The 26,164-nt window shown below is 42.0% G+C and overlaps 1 protein-coding gene across 1 annotated transcript in view; it reads left to right on the forward strand.

Annotated features, from left to right (window-relative positions):
- Positions 1-26,164, forward strand: part of DHX32 (DEAH-box helicase 32 (putative)) — a 50,556-nt gene that overhangs the window by 13,217 nt on the left and 11,175 nt on the right. The window contains 7 exon segments of the mRNA XM_065553626.1: positions 3-196; positions 6,109-6,176; positions 6,178-6,208; positions 6,210-6,329; positions 8,673-8,772; positions 8,859-8,990; positions 12,433-12,459. Coding sequence (XP_065409698.1) covers positions 3-196; positions 6,109-6,176; positions 6,178-6,208; positions 6,210-6,329; positions 8,673-8,772; positions 8,859-8,990; positions 12,433-12,459 — 672 coding nt within the window.

The raw sequence follows: 26,164 nt of genomic DNA on the forward strand, positions 1-26,164 counted from the left end.
TGGTGTACACAAGCAGACAGCAATGTGGCTGGCACTACGTGTAACTGATGAGATGGATGTCAATAGTGGCCATGAAGTGGGTTATGTTGTCCCATTTGAGAGCTGCTGTACCACTGAAACAATTCAGAGGTCTGAGGATTTGTTTTTAATCCCTTTAACATTGTACGAATGTCATTCCTTGAAATGTTTCAGAGCGGTAGCCGTGTTAGTCTGTATCAGCAAAAAGAACAAGGAGTCCTTGTGGCACCTTAGAGACTAAGGGTATGTCTACACTACGAAATTAGGTCGATGTAATAGAAGTCGATTTTTTTAGAAATTGATTTGATACAGTCGATTGTGTGTGTCCCCACTAAGCGCATTAAGTTGGTGGTGTGCGTCCACAGTACTGAGGCTAGCGTCGACATTCGGAGCATTGCACTGTGGTAGCTATCCCACAGTTCCGCAGCCTCCACCACCCATTGGCATTCTGGGTTGAGCTCCCAATGCCTGATGGGCCAAAAACATTGTCGCGGGTGGTTCTGGATACATGTCATACCTCCCTCCCTCCCTCCATGAAAGCTACGGCAAAAAATCGTTTCTTGCCTTTTTTTCCTGGGTTACGCGAGCAGACGACATACCACAGCAAGCATGGAGCCCGCTCAGCTCACTGTCACTGTATGTCTCCTGGGTACTGCTGGCAGATGCGGTACTGCAGTGCTACACAGCAGCAGCATCCTGCCTTGCCTTGCGGACGGCAGATGGTGCAATACGACTGCTAACCATTGTCGTCGTCCTGTGGGTGCTCCTGGCCGACCTTGGTTAGGTTGGTCGGGGGCGCCTGGGCAAAAATGGGAATGACTCCAGGTCATTCTCTTTTTTAAGTTTTGTCTAATGGAGATTCAGTCCTGTCTGGAATATCATGCCAGCTGGAGGCTTCTGCCTCAGGCTGCTCTTCCAGTCGGCAGCACCGCGCGGTCGCACCTACCCCAGCCTACACCTTGCTCCCATGGCTCATGAAGCCTGGACAGTAGTAAGGAGCAGTTCAAGTATAGGCTGAGCAAATGCATAATGGTGGTAGAATGTGCCTTTGAACATTTAAAAGCTCGCTGGCGCAGTTGACTGACTCGGTTAGACCTCAGCGAAACCAATATTCCCATCGTTATTACTGCTTGCTGTGTGCTCCACAATATCTGTGAGAGTAAGGGGGAGACGTCTGGTGGGATGGGAGGTTGAGGCAAATCGCCTGGCTGCTGATTACGCGCAGCCAGACACGGTGGCGGTTAGAAGAGCACAGCAGGGCGCACTGTGCATCAGAGAAGCTTTGAAAAACAGTTTCATGACTGGCCAGGCTAGGGTGTGAAAGTTCTGTTTGTTTTTCCTTCATGAAAACCTGCCCCCTTGGTTCACTCTACTTCCCTGTAAGCCAACTGCCCTCCCCTCCCCCCCCTTTGATCTCCGCTTGCAGAGGCAATAAAGTCATTGTTGTTTCAAATTCATACATTCTTTATTAATTCATCACACAAATGGGGGGATAACTGCCAAGATAGCCCGGGAGGGGGTGGGGGAGGAGGGAAGCATAGGGTTGGGGTAGTTGTAGGGGCACCCCCTAGAATGGCATGCAGCTCATCATAGAAGCAGCATGTCTGGGGCTCTGACCCGGAGTGGCCATTTGCCTCTCTGGTTCTTTGGTAGGCTTACCTGAGCTCCTTAAGTTTCACATGGCACTGCTGCGGGTCCCTGTTATAACCTCTGTCCTTCATGCCCTTGGAGATTTTTTTCAAATATTCCGGCATTTCGTCTTTTGGAACGGAGTTTGGATACAGGGCTGGCTCCAGGCACCAGCTTAACAAGCAGGTGCTTGGGGCGGCCAAGGGAGAGGGACGGCACCTGCGGCAATTCGGGGGCGGCAGGTCCCTCACTCTCTCTAGGAGCGAAGGACCTGCTGCTGAACTGCTTTTTTTTTTTTTTTTTGCTTTTTTGCTTGGGGTGGCAGAAATGCTGGAGCCGGCCCTGTTTGGAGAGCATGAATTCGTCTCCCCATACAGCGATCAGATGCAGTACCTCCCGTTCGGTCCATGCTGGAGCTCTTTTGTGATCCTGGGACTCTATGGTCACCTGTGCTGATGAGCTCTGCATGGTCACCTGTGCTAATCAGCACACCATGCTGGCCAAACAGGAAATGAAATTCAAAAGTTCGCGGGTCTTTTCCTGTCTACCTGCCCAGTGCATCTGAGTTGAGAGTGCTGTCCAGAGCGGTCACAATGGAGTACTCTGGGATAGCTCCTGGAGGCCAATACCGTTGAATTGCGTCCACACTACCCCAAATTCGATCCAGCAGGGTTGATTTCAGTGCTAATCCCCTCCTCGGGGAGGAGTACAGAAATCGATTTTAAGAGCCCCTTAAGTTGACAAAAATGGCTTCGTCGTATGGACGGGTGCAGGGTTAAATTGATCTAACGCTGCTAAATTCAACCTAAACTCGTTGGGGGGAGGCAGCTAAGCAAATGGCTGACGCCTCCTTGTGGCGATGTTAATGCAGGTACTCCATAGGGAGGGCAGCCAGTGACCAGGTAAATGGCCTGGTAAAGGACTTAAAAGGAGGTACTGGATAAAGAAACAGAATGGGGGGGGGGGGGGTTCGGGGACTCCCCTGACCGGTACAGCAAGGAGCCAAACCCTCCCTCCCCTCCCCCGTTCTCATAGCCCTCCTTAAGGCTCTTGTGAGGCTGGTGGATGGTAAGGTCCAAGCCATGGGTTGGCTGGGGGACCTGGATGGAAACAAAGGGGAGCTGGTGGAAGCCCTGGAGAACTGATGTGAATAAGCATGGATTTGCCTGCACTGAACACTTTATCTGCCGGGTAGTCCCAGACATCTGTATAATAAAGTTGCAGCCTGATTAAAACCCATAAAACTCTCCTGTCCTTCTTGCGGTATATCCAGACAATATGTGCTAACTACTTATGCTAAACTATCATTCAATCTTGTATTTATCTGCAACACTCTTAGCATCTTTCCCAGACCTGAAAAAGAGCTCTGTGTAAGTAAAAAGCTTGTCTCTCTCACCAACAGGAGTTGGTCCAATAAAAGATATTACCTCACATATCTTGTCTCTCTAACAGTGCCCAGTATATCCAGCAGCCCCCTCAATGAAAGTTGCCTATTAGACAAACCCAACTGGCTGGCTGATGCAAAGGAACCAATATTTCAGGATGGTTATTTTAAAAGAAATAAAGTAAATAAAAATAAACTTTTTTCCTGCTAGTCAGCACCATCCTCCTACTATGTATCACTAATTCTGCTTATAGGAGTTGATTTCTGTGGTAGCTGCAGCAAAGGGAACTGAATTCACCATTGCATGCAATATATTGACTTTGTGTAGAAAGGGGGGTTGGGACCCCTCAGGGGGTCGCAAGGTTATTACATGTTGAGTCGCAAGCTGTCAGCCTCCATCCTAAAACCCGCTTTGCCTCCAGCATTGATAATGGTGTTAAATATATTAAAAAGTGTTTTTAATTTATAAGGGGGTCACACTCAGAGGGCTTGCTATGTGAAAGGGGTCACCAGTACAAAAATTTGAGAACCGCTGGCGTAGAAGATAAATATATTTAAGCCACCTTACTAGTATTATTGGTCATGCTACGTACAGAAAGACATGGCTATGTAATTTTATTAATAATGATGATACTTAGCTTTTCAAAATGCTCTATATTTTCAAAGTGATTTACAAACATTAATGAATCCTCCCAATGTATTTATCAGTGCCTGCATAGAAAAATATCTAAAATCAGAGAAAAGCATAAAGTTTTCAGGGGTTATTTTTTTTTTTAGGGGGGAGGACTGGAGTTTCTATGTTGATTAAAAACATTTTTGATGGGGCACATCTACACTCAGAAGCTTGGATACTTGTGTAATAATCCCTTCCTAATTGAAAAGAGATCACTTAATCCTCACCTTCACACTGAACACCACATCTGGCATGAATTATTACACCATAACTCACATCCCATCGTAGGTTTTATTGGTTAATTGGAGTTTAAGATTTGGTGTATTGTTTCTTAACAATTAAGTGTCTTTTAACCTGAACAAAAACATGGAATGAGTTAAGAGGAAAAGTTAGGCTTTTATGATGTATCCAGCCAAGTTGCTAATCTAGCCTCAAAATGTCACAACTCAGGGCTGGTCCACACTAAGCCCCCAGTTCGAACTAAGATACGCAACTTCAGCTACATGAATAACGTAGCTGAAGTCGAAGTATCTTAGTTCGAACTTAAAGGTACTTATCGCGGGTCCACACGCAGCAGACAGGCTCCCCCGTCGACTCCGCCTACTCCTCTCGCGGAGCAGGATTACTGGCGTTGACGGCGAGCACTTCCGGGATCGATTTATCACGTCTAGACAAGACGCGATAAATCAATCCCAGAAGATCGATTGCTTGCCGCCGAACCAGCGGGTAAGTATAGATGTACCCTTAGATGCCATTGGAGCATCTTCAAGGAGACATTTTGTCAACACTGTCACTCTGACTCTGCTTTGTGTTTTGAGTTTTAGGGGTATAACTTCATAGTGATGTTATATATATACACATACATACACACACGCAATGCTTGTGTAATTTCCTGCACACTAAAGTGAAAATATACCATTCTAGACCTACATTCTCTTGCTCTTGTGCGCACTTTGACTGTAAGCAGAGACAGAGCAGGCTGAATATAGTGGTTCAAAGTTCATGGCCAGACATAAAATTTGTAACTGGATTTGTATTATAAACTAGTTCAATATTTTAGCTCAAAAGGAAGAACTTTAAGAAAGTAGGAGTGAAATAAGGATTTAGATAAATACAGGTTGAAAGAGCCATTCTATGATGGTTGTGATGTCACTCAGTGTCACATAGAAACCAGGAAGTGCAGATCAGATCTCTCAGGATTTTAAGAATGTAATAATTGTCAGGGTTTTTTTTTAAACACTCAGCACTAAAGACATTTTAAAACAATATCTATATACTCTCTTAAAAATATCTTGCAAGCAGAATTTTTGTGGAAGTGAAAAGAGATTGCTTGATTAAAAGAATCCCCTCGATCCCAAAAACCTTTGCAGTTCACCTTTAACTTTTGGACTTTTATGCATTTAAATTCTTAACTTTAATGCGTCATTAACATAGCTTTTTAGCATTTCATTATTTTAGTTTCCTTCACAGAGTTTGACACTGGATAGGGTGACCATATGTCCCGTTTTAGCCAGGACAGTTCCTTTTTAAAGTCCTATCTGGGCTGTCCTGACTTACTTGACAAATGCCCACTTTTGCCAAAAAAGTGGGGCATGCACCTCTAGCAGGGTGCAGAAGAACATGCGGGGGAAGGGCGGGCAGGGTTTGGGTGAGCGGCAATGCCAGCCCCGTGCACGGGAAGAGGGAAGAGGGGCAGGGAACAGGCCAGCCCCACATGCAGGGAAATATGGTTACCCTAACACTGGAAGATAAAAAACTCAATAAATAAATTTAAAATTTCTATGCATTTTTCAATATAATAGTTTTAAAGGGGAAGGAAGCATTTTTATATATACAATTCATGACACTTTTAATATTTTAAATTCAAACTGGGTTAAGATCATAATAGTAATTTCCAAAGTGATTCAGATAGTGAACCTGCTAATTTCATCCTTACTAATATGTAAAGTCTAAGTGGCTGTCTCATAATTTTTCAGTATTGCTATTTCAGTAGCATGTTGATATATTGTAATGGAGATTAGAGTAACTACTTTCCCCCCCAAGATTGGTTCAGATATGATTAAATGTCAGGCTGGAGAAATGTGCTTGGAAATTACATGAAAGAAAAGTACATTAAAAAAGCACAACTGTTCCTGGGCTAGAGGAAAACAAATGTCCTCAAACACTATGCTTATCAGTGTTTACAGTGTTAAGATCTCTCATATAATTCAGTTCCATTTTATTTTCTCCTTTAATCAATATCATCCACATGATAAGTATATGTCACTATTTTTATAATTAAAATCCATTTAAAAATAATCAATTGATACAAAATTAGCAAACGGTGTTTGTTTTAATACTCATGAAAAAGGTCTCTTCCAACTAGAGGAAATTTTAAAAAGCCTACCAGATTATCTGACATGAGGGATCTAATTTCAATCCTGATCTTGGAGAATTAGTCCCTGTCTCTCTAGATCCCAGCCACAAAGATATAATTCAAGCCAAATGAAGATAAAGAAAAAAAAATGCTGCAAAAATTACAGAAGAAAAGTGCTATTAACCATGAGCTTTGGAGAGTTGTTGGTCTGGATTCATACTGTAACCTTTGCAATTGATATTAATGTGGAGAGAAGAAATGTTAGTAAAGTAAGTGAAATCAAGAAGACAATAATGAAGCACAGCTGGAGTGTGTGTTACTAAAACTGTTAGTGGCTTGATGCAAATATGTTCTTAGGGCATCCAAATGTTTTCAACTCTTTCATAAGTAGTTCCTTAAAAGTTAATTTATACAAAATAGGAAGGTTTATTGTACTGAACATATTTTCATTATGCAGAAGCCAAATTACATAACATTTTTTCAACTTTCAACCTGTGAAAAATAAAGCTATTTTGTAAATATCTTATCTGAAAATATAGATTACCTTAATTCATTGAGCCAAATTTTCCAAAGGAAACTCAAATCAGACTAAGTTTTCATGATCAGAATTGCAACGCATTTTTGTGCATTCCAAAACCTCTCACATGCTTTTTCATTTTGGTCTGACATTATCACCTTAATTTCCCCTCCCGTGTTATAATTGCCTCTTCAGCAACTATAAGAATAAAATATGCAAAACTGCCAAACTGTTTCAGGAAGCTGATTATGGGGGTGATAAGAGGGTGTAATCAGTTCTCCGTTACTCCAAAGGTCAATGAAATGTGACCTCAACTCATTCTGCATCTCTGAAATTTGACTGATCCCCCATGAGCCTAGGCAGAGGTTACTCTTAAGTCTGGATCTCCCCACATGCTGCATCACCAGATTGTAAAACCATCTTCAGATATAAATCCAATCAATATTTGAAAACACTGCAGCTCATTTGAAATGATCTATATCTGGGGTTAGTCCGCTTTTTAAGTGCCTTGTGCAGCCTTCCCCTCCTCCCTCCACCCTCCCTTCCGTTTGGAAAGCACTGGTTCACCAGCAACCTTTGGTTTCCTTGTTTTTTGAGTTTGTAGAGAATGGATGTGCCGGTAATGCTCTGGGGGATGAATGGGTGGGTGGTAACTTACTACAATATTCACAAAGCTGCATTACTAGAGACCTTGAACCTAGATGCCCAGCTGTCTTGCTATAGAGTAATGAAATTATAAATGAATATTGGGTTCCCCAACAATGAAGTTAGGATCCCTCAAACTCTTTCTGAAATATCCCTTTTTGAAACCTGTACAGAGCATTTCACTTAGTTCAGTCAAAACCTTGGGAATTGGAGCTGTATAAAATGTTCATCACAACAACTGGAATCACACAAAACTCACCTGGTTTTAGATTGTTACAAACTCATAATTCAGCACAGGGTCATTAAAAGGTTTGTGATCTTTTCTGAGCATGTCTAGATTCAGTTTTTAAATGAAACTGGGCTGATTTATGATCTGCCACTGAATTCATGCTAGGCTTACAGCTTTGAATGAGTTTCATTTTTGTTTGAACCTGAAACCCAAAGTGAAATTCAGGGATTGCAGACTTACAGGTTTAAATTTTCGGGACTTCATATTTTTAATTCATGTGAGTTTACAGTTCTGTTTGGAACCAAATAATCTCTCTTGAAAACACAATTCCTACCTTAAAGTCTATTACTCTAGATCATTTTTAAGTTTTATGATTCACTCATCAACAATTCAAATTAACATTTAATCAGTACTGGCAAAATTCAGAAGGTCTATGCAAGGTCACATGCACCAAGTGAGTCCCCCAAGCCCTTAACTTGTGACTTGCAACTTGCATAGGACTTAACTGGTACATAGGGGCTTGTGTGTGCCTCGTGAATTGAAGCAAATTTCATCTTACTGGTTAAAATTCTGACTGAAGTCAAAGGACTATAGGAAGGGCCATGCAAAATATGACTAAAGTTGCTTAATTCAGATTGTAATATGTCCTACTATATGCTATGAAAGCTGTGGGATAGCCCTGACTCGACATACAGGGAGCCCAATCAGCTTCTTATTTGATCAAAGTGAAGGGAACAGACTTTTTTTTTAAAGGTACTGTATCCACTTTTCCCCCCCAATCTACACACATGTGCTGCACTGATTGTTATCAGTGAGACAAAGACCTAGAGTTGCAATGGAGCAGAACATTATCTAACAATGTTGTGATTCTATTATTGGAAAAAAGATGGAAAAATAATCCTCTGAGAATGCCTTTCTATTATATGGCATAAGGATATGTTTTGTACTTTAGTATGGTGCATTTCATCATTAAATGAGATTTATCTTAGCAGAGGATACAGAAATACCTACGGAAAATAAATCGTTTGAGACACTGTCAAGTCTCATCAAAGTGCTTGCAGGTCTCATTTTCAGACCAATGAGACAATAGTGTGTCAAGGAAAATAATCTATAGCAAAGTATTTTATGAAAAAACTACCAAACAAAATTTTAGTGCAAACCCGTTTGGTATTTGCAGAGTCTTCATTTATTGAATACTTATGTCGCTCTTTCACTTCAAAGGTATGCAGCCCTAGAATCAGGCTGCATTATAAGAGCGTCTGCTCTAGCAATAAAAGCCAAGAAGATATGTGCACGCAAATTCTGGGCACGTCTTCATCAGGTAGAATCACTAGCACAAAATTAAATAATAACATTAATAAATACAATACTACAAAAAGCAAGAGAATTTTCTGAAATCTCTTCCAGGCAAACTCTTCTGCCTCTACCCTGGATAATTTACATACAAGGAAATGAAACCATGCCTGTCAGACAGAATATAGGACTCAGATCTAACTAGCATGGTTCTTTTTCTGAAGAGAATGGATTTAGCAGGCTTAGGCCACCGGCTTCATAAAGAGGCCAGGAGAGAGAGTGCTTTTTGGAGCACGTCAGCTCTCTATTTTGCAAGTTCCGAACTCCTGGCCCCCTGCTCATTCATTTATTCACTCAAAGCAAGCTGCAAACTGTTTGCTTTTCTCTGTGGTACGAGCTTTGAAACCGGCACTTCCGCATTCCTGCAGCCGGTCACAACAATGGAGAGGATTGGCCACTTGAAGAGGTGATTAGTACAGCACTGCAAGCGTTTACACTCACACCCGTGAGTCGTAGCCACTCTGCTGCAGCTGTTATTCCTCTCGGAAATGTGGAGTACCTGCAGCGGTGTACCCAGGGAGATACAGCGCTGTAAGTGCCCTGCCAGTGTGGACAGGGAGTGAATACAGCGTTGGGGGAGGCTTTACAGCGCTGTAACTTGCAAGTGTAGCCAAGGCCTGTGATGCATGAGAGGACATTCATAGATTCATAGATTCTAAGACTGGAAGGGACCTCAAGAGGTCATCGAGTCCAGTCCCCTGCCCGCATGGCAGGACCAAATACTGTCTAGACCATCCCTGATAGACATTTATCTAACCTACTCTTAAATATCTCCAGAGATGGAGATTCCACGACCTCCCTAGGCAATTTATTCCAGTTTTTAACCACCCTGACAGTTAGGAACTTTTTCCTAATGTCCAACCTAGACCTCCCTTGCTGCAGTTTAAGCCCATTGCTTCTTGTTCTATCCTTAGAGGCTAAGGTGAACAAGTTTTCTCCCTCCTCCTTATGACACCTTTTTAGATACCTGAAAACTGCTATCATGTCCCCTCTCAGTCTTCTCTTTTCCAAACTAAACAAACCCAATTCTTTCAGCCTTCCTTCATAGGTCATGTTCTCTAGACCTTTAATCATTCTTGTTGCTCTTCTCTGGAGCCTTTCCAATTTCTCCACATCTTTCTTGAAATGCGGTGCCCAGAACTGGACACAATACTCCAGCTGAGGCCTAACCAGAGCAGAGTAGAGCAGAAGAATGACTTCATTGCTTAGTATGACTTTCTTCAATTCAAGTCAAACATTTATTTAAGGAAAATACTGTATAAATAAATGACAAGGTTAAAAATGATCTCAAACCCATCCTCCAGTATTGAACAAAAGACTCCTGTTTCTTTCCTTTCCTTCAGTATTCCTGTTTTATGTAGAATGACTCTCCTGTTTTGAGAATAGTAATAAATTCACCATAAAATCAATAAAAAAGCCAAGAGAAATAAAGCGGACAGCTTCTGCCTGCACCAGTAGAGCTGCTACTTTCAACATTTATTTAGTTCACCTCTTCTGGAGTTATATCTTTCCTCAATACCTGCTAGGGTAATACAGAAGGAATTTTATCTCTTTCATTTTAAAGAGAAGCAAGTCAGCTGCAGAGGAAAGAGCGTGATAACAGTGCAGTGCTAACATTATTATATTTTCACGCCTCTCATCATTTTCACAGCCAATCATTTTAGAAATACAGGACCATACTCTCAAAATATTTTAATGGACTCCCATTGGTTCCCCTTTCAATGACTGGGGCCTCCTCAGGTATTTTCTTCAAATGGACAAGATCAGACCCTAGATGAGAGGGGTTTTTGCTATAGGCACAAGTTTTTAAAGGAGGGATAGCTCAGTGGTTTGAGCATTGGCCTACTAAACCCAGGGTTGTAAGTTTAATCCTTGAGAGGGCCACTTAGGGATCTGGGGCAAAATCAGTACTTGGTCCTGCTAATGAAGGCAGGGGGCTGGATTTGATGACCTTCCCTTCCAGTTCTAGGAGATAGGATATCTCCATTCATTTCGTTTATTTAATTTAATGCCAACCCATGCTATCCTGAGGTACCTAATATCTTCCCAGATACCAGAACAAATGGTCAACTCTCACTAGAACTGGACTGAGGTGAGGTGGTGTTTGGATTTTGACCCACATAAGGTTCAAAGCAGGATCTGCAGTTCAAGTTCGAAGCTGACAGCACTGCAATTTCATCAGTTATTCTCGGGGAACTTTAGCAAATGGTGAAGATCATGAGATTTTGCTAACTCACTACTGTAACATACTCTCTGGAAGGAAAGTCCCCACTGTGAGATAATCAACCTCATCCGTCTGTCAGAAGGCAAGTCACTCAACCTGCTCTACAATGTGCTTTTATGTTGTCTCTATAAGTAATTCTTCTGTACTTTGCAGTAAACAAGGTAGTCCTTGACCCTAACTAATGTGCTGCTGGCTGTTTTCCCCATTAGTTATACTGAAGTTTGTACTCTCTTAATGGACAGTAGCTTGACCTCCATTGTGTTCTTAGAGTTAGAAAATAAATAAGCTATTTACTTTATTATACAGATTTTAGTTTATTCCCCTAACAGCTTGCTTCCTTCAGTACCGAACTCCCAAACAGTCTGAACTCCTCAGTGATCATTCTGGGTCTGATCAAAAGCCCACTGACACCAATAGGATCCTTTTGACAGCAATGGATTTTGGATTAGGTCCTCTGATACTATCTACTTCTGTGCTAATTTCTAAGCAAAAAGGGGAAAGATTTTGTCCCTTTTATACATTCACTGGCCACACCTCTACTCAGTGCTTATTCCATATAACAGTGGTTAATTCCCACTGTTGGGTGCTATTATGGGGAGCAGAAACAATTTGTCTGCTGAGAGTGGATTAGGTCTCAGGCATACAATAGCATCCCATTTCCCCCCTGCTAGATACCTGCCTGACAGAAGCAAGGCACATGGGTCAGTCAGGGGCTCAGACAGGAGGAACTAGCACATTAACAGCAATGTGAGAAAGTGGGGCCAGTTTGGTGACAGATGAGAAGCATAAAGCTCCTGGGCTCTTGAGGGGAATCTTCTGACACACAGTCCAGAATACCTTGTTTGACAGAAGTAGTCGCTGAGTATACTTAGCTTCCATCCCTCAGTTTAGGCACATTCTAGTAAAAAGAAAATTCTAGGATAAATAAATGCCTTGTATGAATGCAAAAGAAGTTAAGCTTGTGCAGTAGGTGGAATTAGTAGAGTTATATTAGGGAAAATGCTCAGTACTGCTAGACCTAATATACAAGTAGCATTATAGAAATGGAGAGGGTATCAAGGATGAATAAAACACTACAGGGATTTTAGGTTCTTCTCTTTAGGAACTGAGGGAAAAATTTGGTCTGTGTTTATGGAAAGATAAAGGATAAAGAAGGAATTTTGCTAATATGTACAAGATTGTAAAGTAAACAGAGACTAGATGGTTCAAGGCTATTTGGGATATGGTCAGATATAAGATAGCTACCGCCAGCTAAGAGAACACAAGCGTGTGAACTCAGGGTAAAGAAGAGTTTGAGGCATTTTGGTGGTGGGGGGGTGGTAACTATGAAAAATAAGTTAGGCAAGACTGTGGAACAAATGAAAACTGTGGAGAAAATGAAAGAAGAGATTTATAGATTCCCAGGCCACTGTGATCATGTAGCGTGACCTAGTAGATAACACAGGCCATAGAACTTCCCCGAAATAATTCCCAGAGCATATTTTATAAAAGAACATTCAATCTTGATTTAAAAATTGTCAGTGATGGAGAATCCACCACAACCCTTGGTAAATTTTTCTCTCAATATTAAAAATTAGCTCCAGTCTGAATTTGTCTAGTTTCTACATCAAGCCATTGGATATTGTTAGATGTTTCTCTGCTAGATTGAAGAAACCACTATTAAATAGTTGTTCCCTATGTAGGTACTTATAGACTGTGATCAAGTCACCTCTTAACCTTTTCTTTGTTAAGATAAATGTTTTGAGGTCTTTGAATCTTTCATTATAAAGGCAGGTTTTCTAATCCTTTAACCATATTCATAGTGTGACGGGTTGGATCACAGAAACCCCCTGGGAGCTGCCACCCGATGTGCTAAGACTACTTCTACCCCTGCTTTCCCTACCAGCTCGGGACCCCAGCACCCTGTCTTGCTGAGCCAGACACTCCCGTCTGTTCCAACAAAGAACCAGGGTCTGAATTACTTGCCCCAAAGCTGCAGGTTTACCTGAAAGCAGCTAACAGAAGTGTTCCCGTCTTTAACCCTCAGATGCCCAACTCCCAATGGGGTCTAAACCCAAATAAATTAGTTTTACTCATAAATTGTTTGCCCTCTATAACACTGATAGAGAGATATGCACAGTTGTTTGCTCCCCCAGGTATTAATACATACTCTGAGTTAATTAATAAGTAAAAAGTTATTTTATTAAATACAGACAGTAGGATTTAAGTGGTTCCAAGTAGTAACAGACAGAACAAAGTAAGTCACCAAGCAAAATAAAATAAAATGCACAAATCTATGTCTAATCAAACTGAATACAGATAAGATCCTCACCAGTTCCAGAATGCTCCCTTTTACAGACTAATCTCCTTTTACCCTGGGTCCAGCAATCACTCACACCTCTTGCAGTCACTGCCCTTTGTTCCAGTTTCTTCCAAGTATCCTGGGGGGTGGAGAGGCTCTCTCTTTAGCTAGCTTAAGACAAAATGGAGGGGTCTCCCAGGGGTTTAAATAGGCTTTCTCTTGTGGGTGGAGACCCCCTCCTCACTCCTATGCAAAGTCCAGCTCCAAGATGGAGTTCTGGAGTCACCTGGGCAAGTCACATGTTCATGCATGACTCACAGTCTTTACAGGCAGAAGCCATTGTCCACATGGTATCTTGTATGTCTCCAGGAAGACTTCTTATGTGGATTGGAGCATTCCAAGATGCATTGTTCCCCAAGTTCTTCCTGATCGGGTACTTAACCTGGTGAATTCCTTCCTAAAGAAGCTGACCAAATGCCTCACAAAGCTTACTTAGAAATCAAGCAAGTATACAGCCAATATTCTTAACCTCAAGTACAAAATGATATATGCGTACAAATAGGATGAATAGATATAGTAGACCAAACATATTCCAGATATGTCATATTCCCATAAAGAATTATGGGGTACAGCATCACACATGGCTCTTCTCTGAACCCTCTCAAATTTATCAACATCCTTTTTTGATGACACCAGAACTGCAAACAGTATTCCAACAGCAGTTGCTCTAGTGCCAAATAAAGAGGTAAAATAACCTCTCTACCTCTATGTGAGAATACCCTGTTTATGCATCCCAGGATTGCATTAGCCCTTTTGGCCACAGCATCGCATTGGGAGCTAATGTTCAGCTGATTATCTGCTACCAACCCCAAATATTTTTCAGAGTCCCAGCTTCCCAGGATAGTCTCCCATCCTGTAAGTATGGCCTACATGCTTTGTTCCTTGATATACACATTGACATTTAGCCATATTAAAAAACACATTGTTTGCTTGCACCCAGTTTACCAAGCAATCAAGGTAGCTCGGTACTAGTGTCCTGTCCTCTTCATTATTTACCACTCCCCCAATTTTTTGGTCATCTGCAAACTATCATCCATGATTTTATGTTTTCTCCTAGGTCACTGATAAAAAATGTTAAATAGCATAGGGCCAAGAACAGCTCCCTGCAGGACCCCTCTAGGAATGCACCCACTTGATGATGATTCCTTGTTTACAATTACATTTTGAGACCTAGCATATAGCCACGGGAAAGGTTGCAGGGTTTCCTGGACTCCTTCTGTCTTAAAGTGTCCTATGTTACTAAGCTTTTTTTTTTGACATGTTGCTGTTTAATTTGTTCAGCTCATGGCTCCCCAAACTTTTTCATAGTGTGGGCCACATGTTAACAGATTGTCTCATAGAGGTCATCTCCCCTCCCATTCACAATTGTGCAGCCAATCTCCATGCCCATTAGTGATTAAATAAAATCCTAAAACAACTCTCCATTTGCCCCCAGCAAGCACTCTGTAGACTACTGTTGGGTCACAGACAGTTTGAGATTTGCTGGTTAAATACTCTTGATACAAAGAAACAGAACTATTGTATTAAACTGATTTTTGTGTGTGCCAGATGGCCATTGTAGAACATTTTTGCAGAGCATGCTTCAATAGCTGAAGGAACTGCATCACCCTGCTGGCTTTGTAGTTAGAGTAGACACTGCTCTGTGAGACACCAAGTTCAGTTTCTTACTCCATGTGGGCCCAGTCCTGAAAGTTGCTGAGCACATTCAATTCCCCTGGCGTTCAATCAGAGTTGAGGGTACACCCCACCTTGTAGGAGTGGGCCCTGCGCTGGGAAATACTTAGGCAACATTCAGACGCCGAGATCAGGAAGTGCCTCACATCACTGTGCAGCAACCCCTGTAACTGAGCAACGTGGGGTGCTGATGTGTTCAAAATGAACCTGCAAACTTTCTCAGCCAAAGCAGGTTGCTGGAGCCCAGAGGGTGGCAGGGGACAGATGGGGTGGGGGGAAGTTTTGGTGGTACTCTTCTAATCTCTGGCCACACACAGAGCTCCGCCCATCTGAAATGCCACTCACAGTACATTGTGCAGACATTCAAGATATAATCATATAAAATGTAGGACTGGAAGGGACCTCAAGAGCTCATCTAGTCCAGCCCTCTGTGCTGAGGCAGGACCAAGAATACTTAGACTATCCCTGAAAAACATTTGTCTAGTCTGTTCTTTTAAAAATGTCCAATGACAGGGATTTCACTACCTCCCTTGGTAACCTATTCCAGTACATAGAAAAAGCTTTGTAACTGTAAGAATAGCTAATAGCTAACTTAAGTCTCCCTTGATGTAATTTAAGCCAGTTACTTCTTGTTCTATCTTCCGTGGACATGTAGAACAACTGATCACCATCCTCTTTATGACAGGTTTCAGGGTGGTAGCCGTGTTAGTCTGTATCAGCAAAAACAACGAGGAGTACTTGTGGCCCTCTTTATATGTCTGTAAATGAGTTCACTCACTGCTGATTGCCCCCTGGTGGCCAGGCTTGGGATAGAAGCTCTCTTCTCTAGCACTCCCCGGCCAATGGTTGCTCCAGCCCTGTGGTGATTTTTCTTTCACTGACTCAGCCGTCCAGCTGGGTCACCCTCTTAAGTCCACCCCTCCAGGGTCACCATTGTCCACACAAAAAATCCCCAAACATCTTTAACACAACCAAAGTCCTTATGCCCTCACTGGGACTATTCCTCACACTGTCTTCAGGGCTTAGCCTGCAGCCCCCCTACTGGGCTCCATAACTCTTGTGACAGGCTTGGGGCAAGTAGGGGTCCCACCCTCTATTCTAGGTTCCAGCCCAGTACTGAAAAACTAGGTCTGCTCCTTTCCCTGTGCTGCAGCTTTCCCTAGGCCACTTCCTATGTAGCTTAAGTTCCCCTCTAGATCTCTCTGTCTCATTCCTGCTTTAGTCAGAGTCTCTCCTGGCCTAGAGAGCTTTTCAATCTCTCCTAGGCCTTCTTACCTGGAGAGCTTTCTTTCCTTCCTGCTCTACCTATCTGGCTCTCGCTCCAGTTCTTTCTCCCAGCTACGCTTTGCTAACACTTATACCTGGCTCTCTCCATTTACCGCAGTCACCTTGTGTTCTTTATGGGGAATTGCCTGATTCCCCTCAGATGAGGCTCATTCTGTAATCAGGTTTGGTTAGCCCCAGGCTTTTCAGCCCATCAGGCAAGCCACTCTGTTACACAGCCCTCAGAAAATTTGAACAATGTTATCTGGTCCCCCCTCAGCCCTTTTTTCCTAAAGACTAAACAGATAGGTGAGTCTCATCTTACGCTGGGGTTACGTTCCGCTGTCAGCGCGTAAAGCGAAAATCGCGTATAGTCAAAATTACATTGAGTGTAATGGCGGGCGGAATTGCATGCACTACAGGTACAATATTCAAATTGTTATTTTTCTCTTCTTGGGGGGGGTTGTTTTTGTTTTTGCCGACCGCACAAAGCTGAATTTGCGCATATTAAATGCGCGTAAGATGAGACTCACCCATACCCAGTTTTTTAAAAAATATTTCCTCACGTCAGGTTTTCTAAATCTTTTATCAATTTTGTTGCTCTCCTCTATATTCTCTTCAGTTTGTCCATATCTCTCTTAAACTGGACACACTAATCCAGCTGAGACCTTACCAGTGCCAAGTAGAACAGAACAATTACTTCCTGTGTCTTAGAAACAACACTTATGTTAATACACCCAGAATATTAGCCTTTTTTGCAACTACATCACATTGTTGGCTCATATGTCATTTGTGATCCACTATAACCCCCAAATCATTTTCTGAAGTACTACTGCCCAGCCAGTCATTCCCCGTTTTGTATTTGTGCATTTGATTTTTCCTTTATAAGTGTAGAACTTTGTACTTGTCTTTATTAAATTTCAACATGTTGATCTCAGACCAATTCTCCAATTTATCAAGGTCATTCTGAATTCTAATTCTGTCCGCTGGAGTGTTTGCAACCTACCCACCTCTAGCTTGGAATAAATCACAAATTTTATAAGCATACTCTTCACTGCATTATCCAAGTCATTAATGAAAATGTTAACTAGTACTGGACCGAGGACAGATCCCTGTGGCACTCCACTAGATACATCCTCCTAGTTTGACAGCAAACCATTGATAACTACTCTGAATACTGTTTTTCAACCAATTTTGCACCTTATAATAATTTCATCTAGACCACAATTCCCTAGTTTGCCTATGAGAATGTCATGTAGGACTGTGTCAAAAGCCTTATTAAAATCAAGATATATAATGTCTACAGCTTCCCCCCTATCCACCAAGCCAGTAACCTTGTCAAAGAAGGAATTAGATTGGTTTGGCATGATTTGTTCTTGACAAATCCATGTTGGTTATTACTTATCATCTTATTGTCCTCTAGGTGCTTACAAATTGATTATTTAATCATTTGTTCCAGTATCTTTCCAGGTATTGAAGTTAGGCTGGCTGGTCTGTCAATGCTGCTGCTTAACTCCACCGGGTTCCTTGAGCTGGGCCCCTCTTTAGGGGGATTTGAATATGCCCATTGGCTCTCCAAGGCTCCTTGGTCTTGGATCCTTCTTGACTGGGGGGAAAAATAAATAGTGGTATCCCCCAAATACCACTCATTTGAGGCAGCAAAAGAAACAGCACTGAGAGGAAATTGTGCAGAGCTATGATGAAATCTTAAAAATATCAACATTGTTAGTTGTCATCACTAGGCATCTGAGTTAACACCTCATTGAGCTGAGTGGGACAATTCACATTTCTTAGAAGTATTGTTCTAGGCTCTCTACAGATTCATTTCTGCATCAGTTATGATCAGTTCATATTTTTGAGACTTCCTTCACAATCATAAAACTTAGAGATTTAAAAACAATGAAACCTGAAATTCTGCAGAACAAAATAGTAGCTTCAGAGAAGTGTTGAGATGGAATGTGGACACACAGTAGCTGTTTCCAACCCCTGGCAAATGGATAGGAAAGTCAGTCCTCCACTGAGATCCTCAAAAAAAAAAAAAAAAAAAGCAAGATTCATAATATAACAGAAATTCAGTAAAGACCATTATCTTGCAATCTATCCTCTGTGATCAACACTAGAAAGCATCTACTAGATCTAGCTTAAACAGACAACTAAAGGAACAGAAGTGTAACAATAACACATTTTGTTTCACACACAATATGCACATATGTTTTCTGCTGTGCTTGGGGGGAAACAATGAAAGTGTGGATTAACTCCAACTCATCACTGTATTACGGAAGCAACAAACGTGTCATGCTTACAGCTACTGCATTTGATTCAGATTACAACTGAAATGAACAAATGCAGCAAACTTGTTACTCTTTTTAGAATTCATGAACCAGATGAAAATGGATTTGGCATTGATGGCCTGAAGTGCATTATTTGAATTCCTGCACCACCCCAATACTAAGATCTTTACATTTTTATCTGTAAATCAGCTGGGTCTTCAGAGCGTTATATAATGGGGTAAAAGAGCTGCCTGCCTGTGGATTACAGCAGTAAGTCTACTCATTTATAAATCATTTGAAAATCCTTGTTGGGGTTTGAACATGGCTTAGTGGTTTTAAAATCATAAAGTCATACTAATATTACATAAGAGGGTGGGAGACATACAGCAGTTTTCAGATTTTGCATTCATACAGTGGCTATCACAAACAATTTCATGTTAGAGTCCCATGTTGATGGACAAGAATTTATGCTGCTTGATCCATAATATGTGTGAGAGAGATGCTGTTATTGTAACTCCCTGTGCACTGAGAATATATTCCTACATTTCCGTGTTAACAAGGGGTGAACAAATGTGCCTCATTTCAAATTACTTTGTAGACAAATTTTATCACATTTTAACTTAGAAAACAAATTGTAACAAAGACAGAATAACACAAAATAAAAAATGAAAAGACTGCAACAGATTGCCATATAACAAGGGCTTCTCCTCAAAGATCAGATCACAAATCTGCCATAAAGAGGTAACGTTGTAGCCATGTTGGTCCCATGGGTACAACAAGGCGAGAGAGACAAGGTGGGTGAGGTAATATCTTTTATTGAATCAACTTCTGTTGGTGAGAGAGACAAATTTTCAAGCCACACAGAGCTCAGACCTGAAGAAGAGCTCTATGTGGCTCGAAAGCTTGTCTCTCTCACCAACAGACTTTGGTCCAATAAAAGATATTACCTCACCCACCTTGACTCTATAAAGTGGTTGAGTTCATTCACCAATTGTATATTTTTTATTTGCAAAGCTGTGTTTGTGTATGTGTGTGTATAAAATCTGACTAAACAGCTATTACATATATCCTAACAACCTGCCTCCTAAGCAAAAGCACATAGATTAGATTATATATTGGATATTGTAGTAGGGAGAAGGAAAATGGGAAAGGGAAACATATGCAAAGAATTGGAAGAGCTAAGACACAGGCCATAAGCAAACATGTGCAGGGCGAGAGATGGACCAGGCAGCCGGGAAGCATACAGAGGAGAAGGAAACCAGACAGCAGAGAAGCACATGATGGGGAGAATTGGAAGAGAAACAAAAAGAACAGGAGGGAAGGAAGAATGAGTCAGGCTCTGGGTTCGAGACAGTCAGACTGGTGGTTGGAGCAGTGGTTCAGAACGGATATCAAGGGCTGAAGCCAGACGTAGAGTTGGGACCGGGCTGAGGGCAGCACTGAAACTGAGGTCCGGCTGTGTGTCAGAACCCGGGTCAGAGTTTGAGGATAAGCCAAATCAGGATCATAGTCAGAGTCTGGAAGCAGACTGAAGGTCAAAGGCAGATTGGAGTCAGTCCCAATGTCTGGGGGGTTTAGGAGGTGGGTGAAGGGGTACAGCAGATCAGGAACAGGCCTGGAGCAAGAGCAGAATATGTCATGGACAAGGCTGTAGCAGGCTGGAACATGACTCAGGCAAGGCTGGGGCAAGAAAAAGGAGAGGCTCCAGGGCAGACTGGATGTAACACTGTGAGATAGCAGAAGCGTTCCTAGCCAAGTGGTGATGCTGCAAAGACTATCTGGTGGTGAAGGTGAAATACCTGTCCCTGGGGGTCATCTGACCTGGGCCTGCCCAGGGATAAACTGCTGCAGCATGCCTACCAGATGAGACACAGCAGGCTCTGCTTGAGGGGTAAGTCATTGTAGCTGAGTGAGCAGCCTTGGTCCTGTTGTGGATCTACCTCACATTATCCCCCACTCCCCTCATGGGGCCTCACAGGCTTCTCTGGGCCAGGTTTGTCGGTACGGGACTGTGAACTCATGGAGCAGGTTGAGGGCATGGATGTTGTTCATCGGCTCCTGTGAGTGCTCCTCCAGCCCATAAACTTCCCAGTCCGTCAGGTCTAGGAGCTTACCTCAGAGGATGCTGGAATCTAGGGTTTGACTCACAAGGTATTCTCCCTGACCATGCACTATGACCAGAGGAGAAGAAGCCTACATTATCTCAGCAGGAATAGGGAGTGTTATTTTTAGGCAGGGAGACAAGGAACATGGGGTGTACTCACATCATGGGGGGTAGCTGGAGGCAGAAAGTGACTGGATTAATTTGGTGGGTGACAAGGAAGAAGCTGAGATACTGGTAGTTGAGTTTGCGGGAGGGATGGGGGGTGTCCATGTGTTGCATGAAGAGCCATACCTCGTCCCTGATGGTGATGGGAGCATTAGCCTCGCTGTGACAATCAGTGAACCACTTATATAGTCTGCCTTAGTGGCGTCCATTTGGGATCTTAGCTCCTCCTGGATATGATGGAGGTGTTCAGTCAGGTCAGAGGTGGCAGGGATGTGGAACACTGAGGATAGGGGTGGGCGGAACTGGGTGTGGGAACCATAGTTGGAGAAAAAGGGGCTTTGGTCGATGGACTTTTGCTCAGAATTGTTATAGGCAAACTCCACGAAGGGCAGGAGTTAGACCCAGTCATCCTGATGGAAATTAATAAAACACTGCAGGTATTGCTGTAAACCTTCATTCAGCCACTCTGACTGTCCACCTGTCTGGGGATGATAGGCTGTGGAGAGGCATACGTCAATGTCTACGAGAGTAGAGAGCTCAGGCTAGAAGTGGAAAATGAACTGTAGTCCATACTCTGACATGATGTTGGAGGGTAACCCATGAAGCTTGAAAACATGGTTGAAGAAGAGATAGGCTGACAATTCTGTGCTGGGGATCTTGCAGCAGGGCACAAAATAGGACATCTTGAATGGGAGATCTACAACTCTGAATATGGTGCTGTGGTTCTGGCAATTAGGGAGTTCCACAATAAAATCCACTGATATGGAATCCCAGGGTCTGGAAGGGGTAGGTATGGGGACCAAGGCACCCAGGGCCTTAGTGTGGGAGACCTTTGTATTGCCACATGAGTTGATGTATGACCTCATGGAGGCATGCAGTCTGGGCCAGGGTGATGGGTTCTGATGATCCTTCCTTGCCATCAAGGTACTCCCCTTGCAGGAGAGCTTTCTGGACTAGAATGTGCCTGGGTGGAGAATGCTCGGTGACCCCTATGGTTGTGACAGTACTGCTCTGATGACATAATAGGAAGCATCTTCCTTGACAATAAAGGGCATGGATGGGTCCAGATGCTTCAATATAGGTGCAGAAGTGAAAGCTTTATTTATTTGCTTGAAAGCTTGTTGGGCTTCCAACAATCAGATAAAGGCAGAATTCTTTCAGAGGAGTTGGGTAATTTGGGCACTACTTGGGAGAATTCCTTGATGAACCTCTAGTAGAAATATTTTGCATTTGGATAGCTGAAGCAGCGCTAATGTAAAGGTACAACAGCAAATACAGGCTTTGCCAGGGCTTTGCCCGAGCAAATCACTTGCCCATCTGGAGGAAGTTTGACCCAGAGCAGGTGGAGACTACTGACAGCAGTATGCTGAGCTCCGGGCTTGTTTCCTACAAGACCACACCTCTCCAAATTGACATCTGGGACTACCATAAGATTATGCAGGTTGACTTGAACCTTTTGCCGTACTTTCATGTCATATTGCGACTCTCCTAGCTCTCCCTCCACAACCTGAGCACTTCCTGGGGAGTGCAGGGGGTATGGTTTGACTCTGGGTTTTGCCAGCTCGGGTGCCTAGGGAGATCCAGCCTGGGGAACACAGAACTGGTCCCTGGGAAAGCATCCTTCTGCTTGGTTCTACATCAGCATCATGAGATATTGGTTCCTTAATTCCAGCCACGAATGGAAATCTTGCAGACATGTTCGATAAAAAGAATGCTGATGTCTTACCCCCGCATTGACTCTACAACTGCCCTATAGACCCTCAGACAGGGGAAAAGATCCTTTTTGGGCATATTTACTCTTTATCAGAACTAAGCTCAAGACTCTACGAGAATACCTGGATGAGAATCTGACTAAAAACTTTGGCCCTCCAAATCCCCTGCTGGACTCTCTATCAGATAGAGTCTATCCTGAAAGTTAAAAAGAAGGATGGAACATTGCGTTTCTGTGGTGACTATCAGGCCTTAAGTAGTATTACCATCAAGAACAAATGCCTTCTCCCTCTGATCAATGAGCTTCTAGAATGGGTTGCTGCAGCAACAGTCTTCACTAAACTCAATCTGCACGGTGCTTACAACTTGGTCCATATCCTGGAGGGTGACGAGTAGAAGAGAGCTGTCCACACCAGAGATAGCTACTATTGTACCTGGTTATGCCCTTCGATCTCACCAGTGCCCTGGCCACATTCCAATATTTCATGAATGATATCTTCAAAGATATCCTACACCCGTTCATTCTGTTCCACTTAGATGACCTACTTACTTATACACTTATTTTCCAAAACAACTGCTTCCTGGTGTTTTTCCTTTAAAAATGATCTATGACCAATTCAATATGAAGTAGCCAATATGCACAGGCAATGGAAGAAAAATATCTGATAAGGAAATACTTTGCATTTTCAAAGTTACAGAGATGTAACAACAAGGAAAAATATGTAAACAATTGCCGAATTCTCCATTTTCCTTTTAAATTTGTTTTTGTAGACGTAGCAGTTGAGTCACAAAGCCTTGCAAGTTTGCCTTTAGGATAGCAATAGAACCAGCTTTGGCAGGCAGTCCTGATAATGACATTTTTCTTATTGTTAAAAACCTTTTTTATAAAACAATGCTGATCCCTATTCTTTTAAAGAAAGCCTTACAAATATAAGCATTTATGCTGCTCTTGTTTGCCTTATTTATGATGGGTTTTATTTAATAGGAACGTACCATAAAGAATTCTCAAATGAACATTTGCCATTTTTACAATGGCTTTTTTATTGGCTGCATTTGTGCCTGAAAATGCAAACTAATATCTGAAAATCCCTTCCATTTTTTATTGTATTACTGTTCCTTCACCTGTCTAATCTGCATTTATTAACTTGCCATTTCTAATATAATATTTTTTTCTGTTTTTGTTTCTGTAACACTGCTTGCAAAATCATAAAGCCATTCCTGCTTCTAAACTTCATGGCAACTAACTCTGCGGCATAAAAATGCAAAGCACTTAAGACTATCCAGGGACTGAAATTGGCTGACAACCCAGATGCTTATAAGGATGACAGCCATATATTTTGTATCTTATAATGCAAACTGCTTTTTTGATTTATAGAAATTAGTTTTCCATGATTCCCTGGTAATTACTTTAAGTCTGAATAGCTATTCCCCTGCTCGATCTTTTTAATCGCGTGTCAGTATTTTCTGTCACTGACTCTTGTTCTCTTCCCTGTTCATCAGCTATTACTTTTCATTTCATGGCTCAGTGGTAAAACTCAAACTTTTTTTCCTTATTATATATCCAACCTATTTTCTTCTCAGATGCTTTGACTTTCTCAAGGTCTCATCTATTATCATGTTAAAACTTGTATGCCCACTAATAAATGCTCCCAGTTACTATAAATCCTGAATATTGTATAGATGGGGACGTGAATTCTAATATTAAATACAAAACAGATTCAAAATACTGATCTCTACATAAACACATAGCATCTGAGTGGAATAAAGTGGTTCATTTGCAAGAAAATGCTGTTCATGTTTTTAATTTAACTATGGGCACAACGCTATGGCGAAGTTATGCATCACATTATTTCAGAGTGAGCCTTGTAAAAGGAAAAGTAAGGGGAATTAATAATCAAAGAAGACTTAAAAATAGACCTTTTTTTTACTTGTTTTCTATTTTACTAACCGATTTTCCTTAACTCATTGCAGTCAGCTCCTCTCAGTGCAGAGTCCACTGTTAGCATGGATGCACTATATGAACCATCAATGTAAAAAAATAAAACTTTTCAGTTTCCTCCTTCTGGTTCAATAGTTGGATCAGAAGCAGTGCTGCAAGTGATTTCTAGTCCTCTATCAGTGAAGATGTAAGTACAGATACACATTATGTATGTGTGCATTTATTTCTCATTAAGCGATTCATGGAAATTTGTATGCAAATTGAGAGCAGCCCTTGGACACCTGGAAAGTTGTCAGTACAGTCACTGGTGTCTCGTAGTTTCCACAATGAGGAAAGAGGACCAAATCCTGATCCTGTTGAATTCAGTGGGATTTGCCATTGACTTCAGTGGGACCAAGATTTAGTCCGGTACCCAAAGGACACAAAGAGGAGAATCAAAGGCTCTCAGGTTTGAAAGATGAGGATGCTGTTGTGATGATAATGGAACAATTGTGAATTTGAATGAGCTGGAAGTCAGAAAGACATATTGGTGCAGTCTAGATCTAAAATCCCCCCCCCCCCCCCCCAGTCTTCTTTTCTGAGGACTAAACAGACTCGGTTTTCTTAATCTTTCCTCATAGGTCAGGTTTTCTAAATCTTTTTTGTTGCTGTCCACTGAATTCTCTCCAATTCTTTCTTAAAGTGTGGCACCCAGGACTCTAGCTGATGTCTCACCAGTGCTGAGAAGAGTGGGGCAGTTACCTCCCATGTTTTACATATGAAACGCCTGTTAAAAAACACCCCAGAATATGAAGCTTCTTTGCAACTGCATTACATTGTTATCTCATATTTAATTTGTTATCCACTATAACCCAAGTGCATTTTCTGCAGTGCTGCTGCCTAGTCAGTTATTCCCCATTTTATATTAGGGCATTTGATTTTTTCCTTCCTAAGTGTAGTACTTCGCACCTGCTGCTATTGAATTTCATCTTGTTGATTTCTGACCAATTGTCCAATTTGCCAAGGTAATTTCGTACTCTAATCCTGCCCTACACAATAATTCTGACCCTTTCCAGTTTGGTGTTATTTGCAAATTTTATAAGCATAGTCTCCACTTCATTATCCAAATCATTAAAGAAAATACTCAATAGCACTGGATCCAGGACAGCCCACTGCAGCACCCCACTAGATATATGTTTCCAATCTGACAGTGAACCATTGATAACTATTCTTTGCACATGGTCTTTCAACCAGTGATGCACCCACCTTATAATAATTTCATCTAGACCACATTTCCCTAGTTTGTTTACGAGAATGTCATGTAGGACTGTGTCAAAGGCCTTATTAAAATTAAATTAAATATATGGAGATATACCTATCTCATAGAGCTAGAAAGGACCCTGAAAGGTCATTGAGTCCAGCCCCCTGCCTTCACTAGCAGGACAGTACTGATTTTGTCCCAGATCCCTAAGTGGCCCCCTCAAGGGGATTAAACTCACAACCCCGGGTTTAGTAGGCCAATGCTCAAACCACTGAGCTATCCCTCCCCTCTGATACAGCAAGTCTACAGCTTGCCCCCATCCACTAGGCCAGTAACCTTGTCAAAGAAGAAATTAGATAGGTTTGTTCTTGACAAATCCATGTTGGCTATTACTTATTATCCTATTATCCTCTGGGTGCTTATAATTTGA

The sequence above is a fragment of the Chrysemys picta genome, chromosome 7 (genome assembly GCF_011386835.1).
Source record: "Chrysemys picta bellii isolate R12L10 chromosome 7, ASM1138683v2, whole genome shotgun sequence".
NCBI classification, from domain to species: Eukaryota; Metazoa; Chordata; order Testudines; family Emydidae; genus Chrysemys; species Chrysemys picta.